Source organism: Balaenoptera ricei, chromosome 4 (genome assembly GCF_028023285.1).
Source record: "Balaenoptera ricei isolate mBalRic1 chromosome 4, mBalRic1.hap2, whole genome shotgun sequence".
NCBI lineage: Eukaryota > Metazoa > Chordata > Mammalia > Artiodactyla > Balaenopteridae > Balaenoptera > Balaenoptera ricei.
The window spans coordinates 136,423,625-136,438,525 of NC_082642.1; the positions used below are offsets into that span (position 1 = coordinate 136,423,625).

Below are 14,901 nucleotides of genomic sequence, written 5' to 3' on the forward strand. Positions count from 1 at the left end.
TTTGATGTACTCCTTGCAACTTTTGAGAATTCCCAGTTTCCTAGGGAAAGCGTCACATCTTACTTCTAAAGCAGGGGTATCTGAACACTTTTGATCATTTAACATATCTGAAAGACAATTATTAGTTAATGCCTCTATATATGAGTGTGTGTGTGTGTGTGTGTGTGTGTGTGCATTCATATACACTGTATATATAATGTATTGATAGGCTATGAACATTATAAATCATGCACAAAAAGAAATTATGAAATTAAAATCAAGTAAAAATAAGATTTTCCAGTATTTTGCCATTCGTCCTAATGCATGGACTGATACAAGCACTATGATTTTTACCTTGAGGTCCAGTATTTAAATGAGCACGACAACTCACTACATGCCCAGAGGTGATTCTGGTCTCTGACCAGCTCGTCTTATGGCAGTACTGGCCTCAACCTGACTGTTACACTCTTATCACTTGAATATCAGAATCTCTTTGACTTGTGCCTATGCTCACCCATAAAGGGGCTTTACATCTGTATCTGCCCTGTAATACAGAGAGCATTAAGCAATTTTCAGACTGGTGCTACTAAAATACTCCCCACTTCCCAAACTCACAAAAAACAAAATCTTTCTTTATTTTTTTTCTGAATTATTTTCTTCAAAAGTTATGGAACAAGAGTTAAAACTAGTGTTTGACATGAACCTTCAGAAGCTTATTATCACACAGTTACTGGTAGAACATGTTTTTTTTAACCATATTAAAATTATGTAACTTTTCTAATTCCCTTGGCATATAACCACATAGCTGGTGCCTCCCATTGGGGAACCCATGTGAACGCTCACGGAATATAAGCTTCTGTTTTAACCGGTTCCTATGAGAAGTCTCACTTGAATCTACTTCAGATGAGAGCATTTCTAACCTGCTTTCTGAAACTGATTTTGTGAAAATGAAGACCTTGTGTAAACTGCTTAAAGCTAATCCTAATACTGAATCAAGTAAGCACACAACAAAAGGTAGAGAAAAGACACTTTTCAGTAGCTATTGATCTAACCAAATCCGGTCATCCATATTAAATATAGATCTTTAAATCTTTCTTCATTAACATTTGTAATGACAAGGTGGAGCTGGAGTAATTATCTCAATGATTTTTATGGTAATATTTTTGGAACCTATGAAAATAATTTATCATGAGGAAGAAAGGTGCCATTTTGTGAGCTATTCCTGTATCATCCATTTACTCATCTTTTAATATGAATTTAAAACAAATTCATTGCTAGTTTGTATTTGGTAAATCTTCATGCATTTTGAAATGTGTTACCGTAAAAATCTCTCTACTTTCTTATTGTTGGTTCACAGCAGCCATTGGCCCAACTGTGGCAATCATTTCTTCTAACTCTCCTCACCCCCTGGTTTCTCTAAACCTCTTAACTATATGATGGGGACATTTTTGTGACTTCCATTGAGAACACATAACACATTTATCAACCCTAAGCAGAATATTTTATTTTATTTTTTTATTTTTATTTTTTTAACATCTTTATTGGAGTATAATTGCTTTACAATGGTGTGTTAGTTTCTGTTTTATAACAAAGCGAATCAGTTATACATATACATATGTTCCCATATCTCTTCCCTCTTGCATCTCCCTCCCTCCCACCTTCCCTATCCCACCTCTCTAGGTGGCCACAAAACACAGAGCTCATCTCCCTGTGCTATGTGGTTGCTTCCCACTAGCTATCTATTTTACGTTTGGTAGTATATGTATGTCCATGCCACTCTCTCTCTTTGTCACATCTTACCCTTCCCCCTCCCCATATCCTCAAGTCCATTCTCTAGTAGGTCTGTGTCTTTATTCCCGTCTTGCCCCTAGGTTCTTCATGCCCTTTTTTTTTTTTTTTCCTTAGATTCCATATATATGTGTTAGCATACTGTATTTGTTTTTCTCTTTCTGACTTAATTCACTCTGTATGACAGACTCTAACTCCATCCACCTCACTACAAATACCTCCATTTCATTTCTTTTTATGGCTGAGTAATATTCCATTGTATATATGTGCCACATCTTCTTTATCCATTCATCTGTCGATGGACATTTAGGTTGCTTCCATGTCCTGGCTATTGTAAACAGAGCTGCAATGACCATTGTGGTACATGACTCTTTTTGAATTATGGTTTTCTCAGGGTATATGCCCAGTAGTGGGATTGCTGGGTCGTATAGTAGTTCTATTTTTAGTTTTTTAAGGAACCTCCATACTGTTCTCCATAGTGGCTGTATCAATTTACATTCCCACCAACAGTGCAAGAGGGTTCCCTTTTCTCCACACCCTCTCCAGCATTTATTGTTTGTAGATTTTTTGATGATGGCCATTCTAACTGGTGTGAGATGATATCTCATTGTAGTTGTGATTTACATTTCCCTAATGATTAATGATGTTGAGCATTGTTTCATGTGTTTGTTGGAAATCTGTATATCTTCTTTGGAGAAATGTCTATTTAGGTCTTCTGCCCAATTTTAGATTGGGTTGTTTGTTTTTCTGTTATTGAGCTGAATGAGCTGCTTGTAAATATTGGAGATTAATCCTTTGTCCATTGCTTCATTTGCAAATATTTTCTCCCATTCTGAGGGTTGTCTTTTGGTCTTGTTTATGGTTTCCTTTGCTGTGCAAAAGCTTTTAAGTTTCATTAGGTCCCCTTTGTTTATTTTTGTTTTTATTTCCATTTCTCTAGGGGCTGGGTCAAAAAGGATCTTGCTGTGATTTAGGTCATAGAGTGTTCTGCCTATGTTTTCCCCTAAGAATTTGATAGTGTCTGGCCTTACATTTAGGTCTTTAATTCATTTTGAGTTTATTTTTGTGTATGGTGTTAGGGAGTTTTCTAATTTCATACTTTTCAGACTATACTACAAAGCTACAGTAATCAAGACAGTATGGTACTGGCACAAAAACAGAAACATAGATCAATGGAACAGGATAGAAAGCCCAGAGATAAACCCACGCACATATGGTCACCTTATCTTTGATAAAGGAGGCAAGCGTATACAGTGGAGAAAAGACAGCCTCTTCAATAAGTGGTGCTGGGAAAACTGGACAGGTACATGTAAGCAGAATATTTTAAAAATGAAGTTTACCTAGTGTGAAGTTATAGGACCTGGGTTTTAGTCCAAGATCTGACATTCACCAGTTGCCAAAGGAAAAAGCTATTGATTTCTCCTCAGATGGTTCTTGACTGTTTAATAGCCATCAGGCTCCTTTTACCTCTGTTCATCAATGTTGAGGTAGGAAAGCCCTCTGTCATATACACTTCCTTGGAGATACACACAATTTTATTACAGATGATTTAAAAAGTGAATAACTGCACAAATCTGGCAAGAAGAGTGTTTTATAAAATAGATACAAACCCATCAAACTGTCTTTTTATATTTTATGCTACATGAATTGATCTATCCATACAATTATTCATAGAAATATGATTTATCTATACAGAATCAGTTACAGACTTGAACATGTTTTTTCCTACTTCTTGGATTTAAGATTACCGTATCAGATACTCCCTGTTTTGTATATTTTGGTATCACTGAATAAACATAATTTATGTTTATGTCTTGAGTAGTTCATATCAAAATTTTTATATGCCAACTTTCTTGACATCATTTCTAATATTTCATAATTCGTTGGCAGATAGAGTCAGTGACAGAGCTCAGTATTACATTAAACACAACATGATATTTCCCATGACTGCTTTGTTTTCTCTTTACTTATAAGATTTAAATATTTTTTATAAGGAGTTATGTTTTTCCAGACATAAGATTTGAGAACTACAAAATACATGTTAATATAGCCAGTTACAGAGTTAACTTTACCAAATACTTATACCCGACTACATAAGTCTGATTCTTTGTTAAGACTATTATCTATATTTACCTTTCTATCTATCTATCTATCTGTTTATCTATCATCTATCTATCTATCATCTATTTTTCTATAATCTATTATCTCTCTGTCTAATCTATACCAATCATCTATCACCTTCTAATAAAAAGAACAGGAGGCAATTACTTTCCTGTAGATCAGTTTAATTAGTCAGAATAACTTAAAAGAGATTTTATAACATTTAATTACTTTAGTCTCTATATTATTATTTAAGTTTTAATGGGAAACAAATATTTAATCCTTTAAAAGTTATGGTTTTACTGTATTTAATAGTGAGAATTAAATTTCTTACCTTTTCATTTTCTCTAGCCAGACCAAATATATTTCTGCTTTTTCCTGCCTGAAATAGATTTACTAAATCTAGGACTTTTCTGTACTCTGAGTAGTATCATGTCTCAAAAAAAAAACACAAAACAAAGCAAATGGTATTTTTCTGAACTTCAGTTAAGCCAAAGATATTTTATATTTTATGACAACTTAATATTTCATTAAGAGCTAAATTCATGAATTCCTTCTTGCTGAGGAATGGGGAGAAATGTTGATATTTAAAGCCAGGAAACCTATTTTTTAACATTGATCCTATCACTAAATGAGTGGTGAAAGACCTTCATTTCTTAGCAATACTGGTTTAATCTTCCAGAGAAAAAAATTTTTTGAATAATACTGTTTTAAAATCTAATATTTATTAGGTTTTTATTATTTATGTACAGACACTCATCTAAGTGAAATGATGCATTATTAACTTATTGAATGCTAACAGGAACCCTATTAGATAGCTACCTCTTATGACATGATTGAGGAAGTTGAGGGTTGGAGATATCACATGACCTGCTTTAGACCTCAGAACTGGTAAGACTTATGCTTCAACACTCATGTGCCAGGACATACATGCTACTTTCTCATAAACTAAAGACTGAAAAATCTGTAAGCCATGTTCTAGTTTTAAAATTTAAAACAAAAAGTGGATCTCAAACACATATAAGGATTTATTGCTTAGCAGGTTTCAAACTTTGTACATTAGCAATTTTGACTGATAGCATGAATCACTTAACTCCAACCCACAGGCCAAATGTCACCTGTGGTCTGTTTTTGTATGACTCATACACTAAGAACATTTGTTTTTTTTTTCTTACATTTTTCAATGCTTATAAAAAAATAAAAAGAAGACTATTTCTTGACAAGTAAAAAATATCTGAAATGCCAATATGTGTGTCCATAAATAGTTTTGTTGGAACACGGCCATTCCTGTTAGTTTACATATTGTCTATGGCTATTTTCACACTACAATGGCTAGTTTAATATTTTCAAAGGAGATATTTGGCCCACAAAGTGAAAAAATATTTACTATCTTGTGTTTTAAGCAAAAGTTACTCATCCTCAGTCTATTTTACTCACCAGAAAAAAGTTGTTTATATTGAATCAATCATATTAAATGAATAAGTTTTTATTGTGTTCATATATAATATTTATAGTCAAAGGACACTGAAGGATATACAATATAAAGCAAGTACCTGGACATTGAATTATGCTACAAAACCAATACAGATGAAACAAATGAGAACAGTTAAGAAACTAAAATATAAGTATTGATTTTATGTGCAATGACATTTCAAAGAAAGTCTCAGACAATCTTAGAATATTTGAAGAAATATCCTTCATGCAGAGGAAACAGTTGTGCTTTTAAGGCTGAATATCTTTTAAATAGAGGTAGGGAGTAGGGGTTACTTCAGGTTATAGCAGCAAACTCATGAAAAGACAAGGATGTGATGACTAGTATATAACAAAACATGGATAGAGGTTGGACTCTGGTGAAGAGACCATGATGGATGATGTGCCTAAATTTAAAGTTGTTCGGCTCATGAGGCTGTGGTTCCATTGCTCCCTGCCCTGCCCCAACAAAAGTCTGTCTTTTTAAATCTCACTACCAAATAGATAATTCTACCAAAGACAATTGTATCATTATAGATATATTTGTCATTAAATATATGAGAATTATGACCTTCCCTCAGTCTTCAACATTGCCAGATCATCTGTCACATGTTTCTGGAAAGTTCCCATTCTACTAACTTCAACAACTATTTTACAACTTCTTTGTTATTAAAACTCATAATTTCAATGCTGTCTCTTTCACATTTACAAGATTATTCTGCTTTCCTTTTTATAGGAAAAGAAAGTCTATAAGGAAGAAATTTCTTCAACTTTCTCCCCGTCTCTCACACAAATATCTGCACCAGAACCTTGGCATGCCTCCTTCCTGCCAGTCTCAAAAGAAAGCATCCTCTTTTCCAAATGCAATCCACTTACCTGACATGGGACCCTGCCCTTTCCCTGGAGATTTGGCTCAACTGCATGTACCTTCAATCTACCTACTGATGTCTTCCCTCAGCATACAAATACACACAGCAAAACATACCCCGTAATCACTGACCTTCCATAAAACTTGTACTTCGATCTTTCCTTATTCCTCATATTCTATCTGAGCAATTTTATTTTGTGTCTTAGACTCTCATTTATTGGAGCTGTTCCTGAAATCCCCCTCATTCTCCCCCATCCTTATTTGGGCTTCTCCCACTTTAAAGTCTAAGCTTAAATTTTAATCTAATAATTCTTTAATTCTTCCAACTTGTAACCCTTCCCTGTTCTCTATTTCACAGAAGAAAAACACCATTTCTCTTGTTTTAAGAAACGGAAAACCTCAATTTTCTTCCAAATCTCTGCTTTAAGCCTTCATAGTAATAATTTCTGTAGTTTAGATTCCACATTGCTCTCAATAATGGATAAAATAGGTTTAAAGGCAGCTAGATTAACTGGGTTATGTTCAGAGAAAAAGCGAGCTTGATGAGAAGGAAATTTAATATGTTAAATTTACAATGAATATGAAAGACTCTGGAATATTCAACTAGAGTAGAGAAAGAGCTGCTTTCCAAATATTTGAAAATGCTCATGTGGGAGAGAATATGCATTTTGATTTGATCTTAAGACCCAGTGGTTGAAGAAAGTGTGTCCTGAGATGAAATGATGGCCTGAAGATTCACTGACTTCACCATAGTGGGAATTGATCAGGCATATCATAGATGGACACTTAGTGGGGATGGTATAGAGTTTAGTTATTAGAAGAATGGTTGGATTAGATGAAATTTAAGATCCACCCCAATCCTATTTTTGTGTAATGTTGAAGACATATCAGTATTGACTTAATGAATTTTAAAATTTCCTAAGGGTGATGTTTATGCTGCAATTATAATTAATTTATGTACTTTAAAACAGAATTTGAGAGAGTTTAGTGCTTTAAAAAGTGAAGTGTGTCTTTCTTTCAATATAGAGGCTTTGATAAATGCAATGAGTTGCCATGACATGCAATATCACATCCAAATTTTAATGTCAAAACTTGATCTATTGCAAAGCCACGTGAATTGTTATTCAGAGAAACGGAAAATATATTTTAAAATGTCCCTATAAATCTGTTTCCCAGATTGTAGTTTACATCAGCCTTTAAACATTTAGAGTGATGGAAAGTAAACATCATAAAACGGCCCCAAATTATACTGAATCTATAAGAAGAATCCTTCAGAGTGTAACATTGACTAGACACCTTTTCATAGCACTATTGATTTTGTACTGAGGTTAAACATTAAAAATACTATTTTGGCAATATTTTCACATTAATAAATAATTTTCTCAGAGGGAACAACACTTAAAAATGAAAAGTAAATGACAAAATAATTTTCAAAATCAGAAGACAGTTTAAAAAGAATGTAATGAAAAAAAATATAGCCATATAACATGAAAGCTGCCTCGAAATAATTTGTTGTTCAAAGTTCTCCCCAGAAAGAAATTTTAATTAGAACTAATTTCATTAAAAATGGAAACTGATTAAAATTATTTTGAAAACTTGCACAGGGTCATTATTAGTAAATCTGTATAGAATTCTATACATCATCTGACTCAGCCTGATAGAATTTTAAATTAAAAAAAAAAAAGATTATACTGCATATAAAAAAGGGAGGATTTTATGCTTCAAAATAGTATTATGTGGGAAGTAGAAAACATTTTTATATTAGTCAAAAATATTTAAGTGATACCTAGGAGAGTAAAGTTAAAAAATATGAATACATATTTGTCTTTTACTCAAAGGAACTGAATGGCCACTTCAAAGTAGATATCACTGTGTCCTAAGAATTTTGTTCCATTTTTTAAAATGTGAACATGGGTTAATAAATCTTCTTTTCTACAGTCTTGGTAAGAGATTTGGCTCCCCTTGAGTCATCATTTCCTTAGCGATGAATGCCATGGGGTCTCTAACTTCCCAGGCATGTACACTTACCAAGTTCTTTCCAGTGACTCACATTGAATACCGAACTCACAATATTCCAGAGAAAACTATATATCTCTGGATGGTAGAAGCATGCTATTCAATTTTTAGAGTATTAACAATAAACAAACTGAAACACCATTAACCAGATGCATGACCATCTCTTCTATAGGTAACACAGATCAAAAGAACAACTTGAGTGTCGGTAGCTCTTGAATAGGAGATGCTAGTATCTCATGGACAACCACTTTCTCCCCCACATGCAGAAAAACCATTGCTGCTACAGAATTCTTTCAAGATACTGTACTGATAATCTCTATTATTTTATTGGAGTTAATCCAAAAGATGAAATCCACTACCTATCTCAGCTCTAAGGGTTGCGATTTCAGTGCAACCTAAAAGACTAGATAATGAAATCTGTAAATAGGCAAAGTTTTCTTAGGAGATAGCACTGCTGTTACACTTTTATATGTTTACGTTAATTATCATATTTTTCAATTTGAATAGACTTAAGACACAAATACTGGGGAGGAGAAATTATTAGTTTTGTACTTTTTGGTGGTAGTGACATACTGCTGACAAAAGCTTAGTGTTGAGCACAAGGAAGAGCTTACTTATAGCTCAGTAGGTGGAATAATAATAGTAATTTATGCTGAGTCCCCATGTAATCCCAGTATCACATCATTATGGATGTCTAAGAACAACATAGACTGGGAAGAAAATATATGCGAAGAAAAATATAGTGGATATTTGATGTAAACAAGATACTCAATTAAAGAAACATTTTTTGTATCCAAAGGTTACACTTCAGAAAATAGTTGTAAAATAAACAATATTCTTTTCTTCTCTCAAAAATTCTTTTGAGTCCAATAGAACTTATTAAAATTTGGAGTAAACTTTTCACGTAGATGTCCATGAATTTTCAAGTTCTTATGTCCAGTGTGTGGAAATGGCCAATTGCAAATGTCTCCTTGGCATAATAAATTTAGTTCATTAGATGGAAACTCTAAACTAAAAACAATTCTATCGGGTCCCATAGTCCCTATAAATGCGCCCCTCACTCGCCGCTAAAATATAACTGCCTTTGGAATAAAACACTGTAATATAATTTGCTACTTTCAACAATAACTAGAGATTTCAGCCAAGGAACTGAGAGTCTCTTTTAAGTATTTTACCTACAGTCTACTGACAATTTTAAAATTCTGTGTAACGTACTAAAGTAGTCAATGGATATTCAAGACATCACATACACAAAGCTTATTTGCCTACAGCAAAAATGTGTTTTTACTATAGATAGCAAATACTTTTACGGTTCATATTTCATTCAAGATCATACAGAAGCATCCTGCTTACTAAGTGAGACATCTAAGTATCATTTATTACCAAGATTTTTATTGGCTTGGATTGAGATGCAACTGACATACAAATAGATTTCATGTATTTAAATGTCAATGTGAAGGTATTCTACAGATTTTTACCCCTGTAAAACTACCTGCAATATCAAAATAATTAATATATAATACCCATCACCTGCAGAAGTTTCCATGTGCCAATAAGTAATCCTTCATTCTTGCCTACCTCCATTCCATGCCCCCCCTCGACCTCCACCCATCATTGGTGAGCTTTTTGCCACTATGGATTAGTTTTAATTTTCTGTAGTTTTTTTTAAAATAAATTTATTATATTTATTTGTTTATTTTTGGCTGCGTTGGGTCTTCATTGCTGTGTGTGGGCTTGTCTCTAGTTGTGGCGAGTGGGGGCTACTCTTCATTGCAGTTCGTGGGCTCCTCATTGCAGTGGCTTCTCTTGGGGAGAACAGGCTCTAGGCACCCGGGCTCCAGTAGTTGTGGCTCGCGGGCTCTACAGCGCAGGCTCAGTAGTTGTGGCACACGGGCTTAGTTGCTCTGCAGCATGTGGGATCTTCACGGACCAGGGCTCGAACCCGTGTCCCCTGCGTTGGCAGGTGGATTCTTAACCACTGTGCCACCAGAGAAGTCCCTAATTTTCTATAGTTTTTATACAAATGTAACCAAACAGTATACACTTTTTTTTTGTCTGGCTTCTTTCACTCAGTATAATTATTTGAGATACATTCATGTTGTAGTATGTTATAATAATTCCTGTTTTTATGTGTAGTATTTCCTTGCATGATTATATTACAATATGTTTATCTCTTCACTTGTTGATAGAAAGTTTAGTTGTTTCCATTTTGGGCTATTATAAATGATGGTGCTATGAACATCCGTGTACAAGTCTTTGTACAGCATATGCTTTCATTTCTGTCAGGTAAATGCTGAGGTGTGGAATGGCTGCATTATATGCACTACAAGCACTCAGCTTCCTGAGACCATCCACACTGCATGGCTCTTGGCCACCTTCTCCCATTTTCAAAGTCACCAAAGACAGGTGTAGTCCCTTTCATGCTTTGAATCACTCCAGCTTCTTCCATTGCCACACTGGCCTCATACAGATAATCCAGGGCAATCTCAATAAAGTATGTGACCTCCATTTCATCTGCAGAGATCCTTTGTCACCTAACACAACAGATTCTTAGATTCCAGGGATTAGGGCATGAACATCTTTGTAGGAATGGGAGGGGTGAGGGGTATTGTTCTGTTTGCCACACACAGTTAATAGAATAGACTTTAAATCATTTTACTTTTGTTTGGGCATCTATAACCACAGAAACAGAAGTAACTAGCCAATTCTTTCATATGAGCAGCTTGCTGTACTGATGAGCAAAGAAGAAAACAATGTCACATGAACAATCAGATCACCCGGAAGTCAAGGTGACAGTGCATGTGTATCAACACAGCTGTGCTATTTACACAGTGTCTCTTGAATCTGTTAGGGAAATCAAAGACCCCAACATTGTCTCTCTGGCTATTTTACTGGTGCTTTCTAAAAACCTCATAACTACTTTTTGACACTATAGGACTGTGTACAAGTTTATAGTATACAATCCTACTTGTTGCTGCTCTGCTCTGTAGAATGTTAGAAGTGAAAACAAAAAAATATGTATCTACACATGGTGGTTATTTGTGGGAGAGCAACGTACAGTTTCTTTCTTTTTTTTTTTTTTTGCTTCCAACTGTGTTAGTCTTTTTGTATTCTTTTGGTAATCTCTTCCAGAGTTAACTACTTCCATTTGTAGGTGATGAAATGTATAAGAAATCCACTTCAAATGCTGGCACTGCTATGAGCATGGTCTTTCCCTTTACTTCAACTCAATTACTTTTGATTCTTATTTGTATTCCAAGTGCCAGAAGTGGTTTTCACTGTAGAAGTTATCTGAAGATGGTCTTATGCTTTCTAGTAGTTGTCTACAACCAGGCTCTAGCTTCTCCAGGAAGGCTACACAGGATGGATTTAGATATTACATATTAAACTAAGAGGCTTTCTCTCAAATGAGTTTAAATGCATTTTATTTTTAGACAACCTACGTGACATACCATTTTTCTCAAAAACAATGCTTCCACTCCAAATAAATCAACTGTTAAAATAAATGAAGAGCTCAAAATGACATCAGTCCCGTTTGTCTAAGTCCTGGTGTTGTGTGGATGGAAAGCTGCAGCCAGCCAGTTATGACGACAGGTGCTATAGATCCAAAGGAACAGCCAAATTTGTTAACATTTTTCCATTTTTAACCACCCTTAAAGAAAATCATATATGGGCTTACACCATCCTCACGGTAGTCTAGCAGAACAGACATGCTATCTGGATTCATATTTTCACCAATAAGGAGCTGACAGTTGTTGAAATTAGCAAGTATGTGCTTGATTTGTTCTGCAGCCCCTGTCATAAAACGTTTTACTCCTTCTGGTCTCTGTTCTTCAAGTTTCCCTTTGATTGACTTCATGTAATCTTTGATGTACTTCTGGTAAGCTTCTTCTGTGTAGCTGGTTTCCTGCAAGTGATGGTTCATGACAATATCGACACCAGTGATTTCTGTGCTTTCTGTACCTTCCTCCTCAGGGCCTTCAGCAGAGGCATTTCCACCAGTGAGCGAGTCATCACTGTTACCCTCTGTCCTACTGACCATCTTCCCCTCCACATCCAGACACAGCCCTTTGGCGACCTGCCTGATCTTGTAGATGTCGGAGAGCACCTCAGCATAGCTGATGAGGTCCCGGTAGATGGAGCTGCCGGGAGCTCAGAGCAAGCGCGGTGCAGTCAGAGCGGCGCTGGGCCTGGGGCAGGGGCGGGGGCGAGGGAAAGGACGGAAACGCAACATGCAGTTTCTTTAACAGGTCAAGGATTATATACCACTTGAAAAGGCAAACTCATGATTACAATCAATCTGGAAAAATAGCTGTCACTATACATTTAAAGAAATTCTTTATAAGTACATAAATTTAGAGTATATTTGTATATGAATTAGCATAAAATTGAAGTTGTTTTGTTTACAATAAGGATAGAAAAATGCAGTGATACTTATTTAGAAAATCAACTCAATTAAAACATTTTTATCTAATAGTAGTCTAGCTGTTTTCTGGTTTTGTTTCCTATAGTTGAAGAAAATGTCATTTTGAATATTTGTGATTTTTTTTTTTATAATTCTGATAACACACAATGAATAGTTTGTCATTTCCAAGAGGCAGAATTCCCCAAATGCACTGGTTACCTGTTTGTACAAATGTGTGACATTTACTTATTTGTTTCTTACAAAATGGGATTTCTGGCTCATATTAAATTCCAAATCATCTTCCACTTGCATGCAACTTAGAATGATCTTAGCATGCTCCCAAAACAATCTGCACTCCGTGCAATCACTCAAAGTGAGCACTTGTGTTTATTCTCCTATTCAATTCTAGCTTTCCGTGCTGTTCGGATGTCCTTACATTGGTACAGTTTTGAGTGAGGCAGAGTTGTGTTAGCTGGAGGCATATCTAGGGTTACTATGAATTGCAAATTAACTAATAGATTTTGAATTGCCATTTTTGGCCCAAAGATGCCAAGAAATCTGTATTTAGAGGATACATATTTGGGCAAGACTGAAAATATAATTAAGTTATTAAGACGGTGATCACCATGTCCGAGACTGAATACTTGTGATAGGTGGTGGAGGAGCTACTGCTGAAAAAATGTGCTTCCAGAAGAAAATGGTGAGATTGAGACTATTACCCAGAAAGATTTCTTTTCAGGATGACAGATACATTTTTTTAACTTCTGCAATGGAAGCTATATGGGAATTAGGGCATCAGCTTGGATCTATGACTCTGAGAGATCAGATGTTTCAGGAATTAAGTAAAATTAAAAAAATAAATCAAGTGCTGCACTTCTTACTAATTGATCTGTGGATATAATTAAAAGTGGTTGCTCCAATTATTGAAAGTGTTATTTGACCCTTTCTGCCATGAATAAGTTAGACGTTGTTGTGAGTACTTGTAAAGAAGGTGCATCATCATATATGAGCAGTTTGGGGGACATTCATTAATTGTTTCTTCAGTGAAATGTAGTTGAGACAGATACTGTGTATACTAACTTCTAGCAATACAAATTGAACAAGCTAGCCATGGAGATTGTAAAAGGATATTGACAATCATAATAAAGACTTTGTATCTATGAAAAGCAAGATTACTTCACAGTATAGAGAGATTTTGCTTGTTCATGATATTGGGGTATGGGGTTTCCGAGATTTCCAATGTCCATCTGCACTTTCAAGACAACTACTGAGTGTGAGAAAACAGAGCTAGAGGAGAGTCTATTCTTAATGTGGGCTAATCCCCTAATTAGTTACAAAATCATTTACTTAATCATTTCCAAGTAATAATTTACTGATATGTCAAAGAATTTTCAAATCATGTTATTAATATCTTTTCTTTTCCCCATCATTTAAAATTTACCATTCTCCTCCAAGGTAATTATTTCATGCATGGTTTTCTAACAAGGGATTTTGATCTTAGAACTATGGGTCAAGCCTTATCTCTGTGGGAATAGAAGCTGGATAATCTAAGATGCTACTTGAATCTTTTTGGTGTCCTTTTTCTTTAGGTAAGGTGTTACCTGGAACAATGATGATAAAAATGTTGAGGTTTTACCTTAGGGCGTGTGTGACAGTGTGATCCTCAGAGGTACGATTTAGTTCTCTGATCTTGTCAATTGCTGCACCCCTCGAATTTGACTGTTTCCTCTACTCATGGGATAGCATTTCCCATTCATAGGTCAGTCAGTGTTATAAACTATTCCAAGCTTTTCCATTCAGCAAGCTAACAATAAGTATGGTTTAGCATGATTGGACATAGCAAAAATGAAATCCTAGAATCTGTTTTAAAAGGTAGAAGTCTAAGACTAGTTGTCAAGCTCTAAGATTCTAGAAGCAGTGTCATAACAGCAATTGATTTTGATAATACAATTTTCCCTCCAGAGTAACTGAAACTACTTTTAAGTAACACAGGAAAAAATGTTCCAGAACAAAGCCAAATTGAAAGCATAAAAGTTAACCAGGTGTCATAGACATCAGCAGAGAATTGAGCACAGAACAATTTTTTTTTTTTTTAATCTACAGAAAGTTCTGCTTACTGCTCAATGCAAAGTTTGATAGAAAGTTGAATTGTACTTTTGTTTTAGAGCATCTTAAAAGCACATAGTATCCTGTAATGTCCTCCCAACTTTTGTTTCTAAACATACATAAATGTGACATTTTGGAAAAAAATAGATACCTTACTTAATATAGGGTA

At 34.9% G+C, this 14,901-nt stretch overlaps 1 protein-coding gene across 1 annotated transcript; it reads right to left on the reverse strand.

Moving 5' to 3' along the window:
* Positions 1 to 11,864: 11,864 nt before the first annotated feature.
* On the reverse strand, positions 11,865 to 12,290 carry LOC132365514 (translationally-controlled tumor protein-like). Its single transcript, XM_059922231.1, has one exon. It carries the CDS (start codon positions 12,261 to 12,263, stop codon positions 11,865 to 11,867), a length of 399 nt encoding a protein of 132 aa, XP_059778214.1. The 5' UTR covers positions 12,264 to 12,290.
* Positions 12,291 to 14,901: the final 2,611 nt, after the last annotated feature.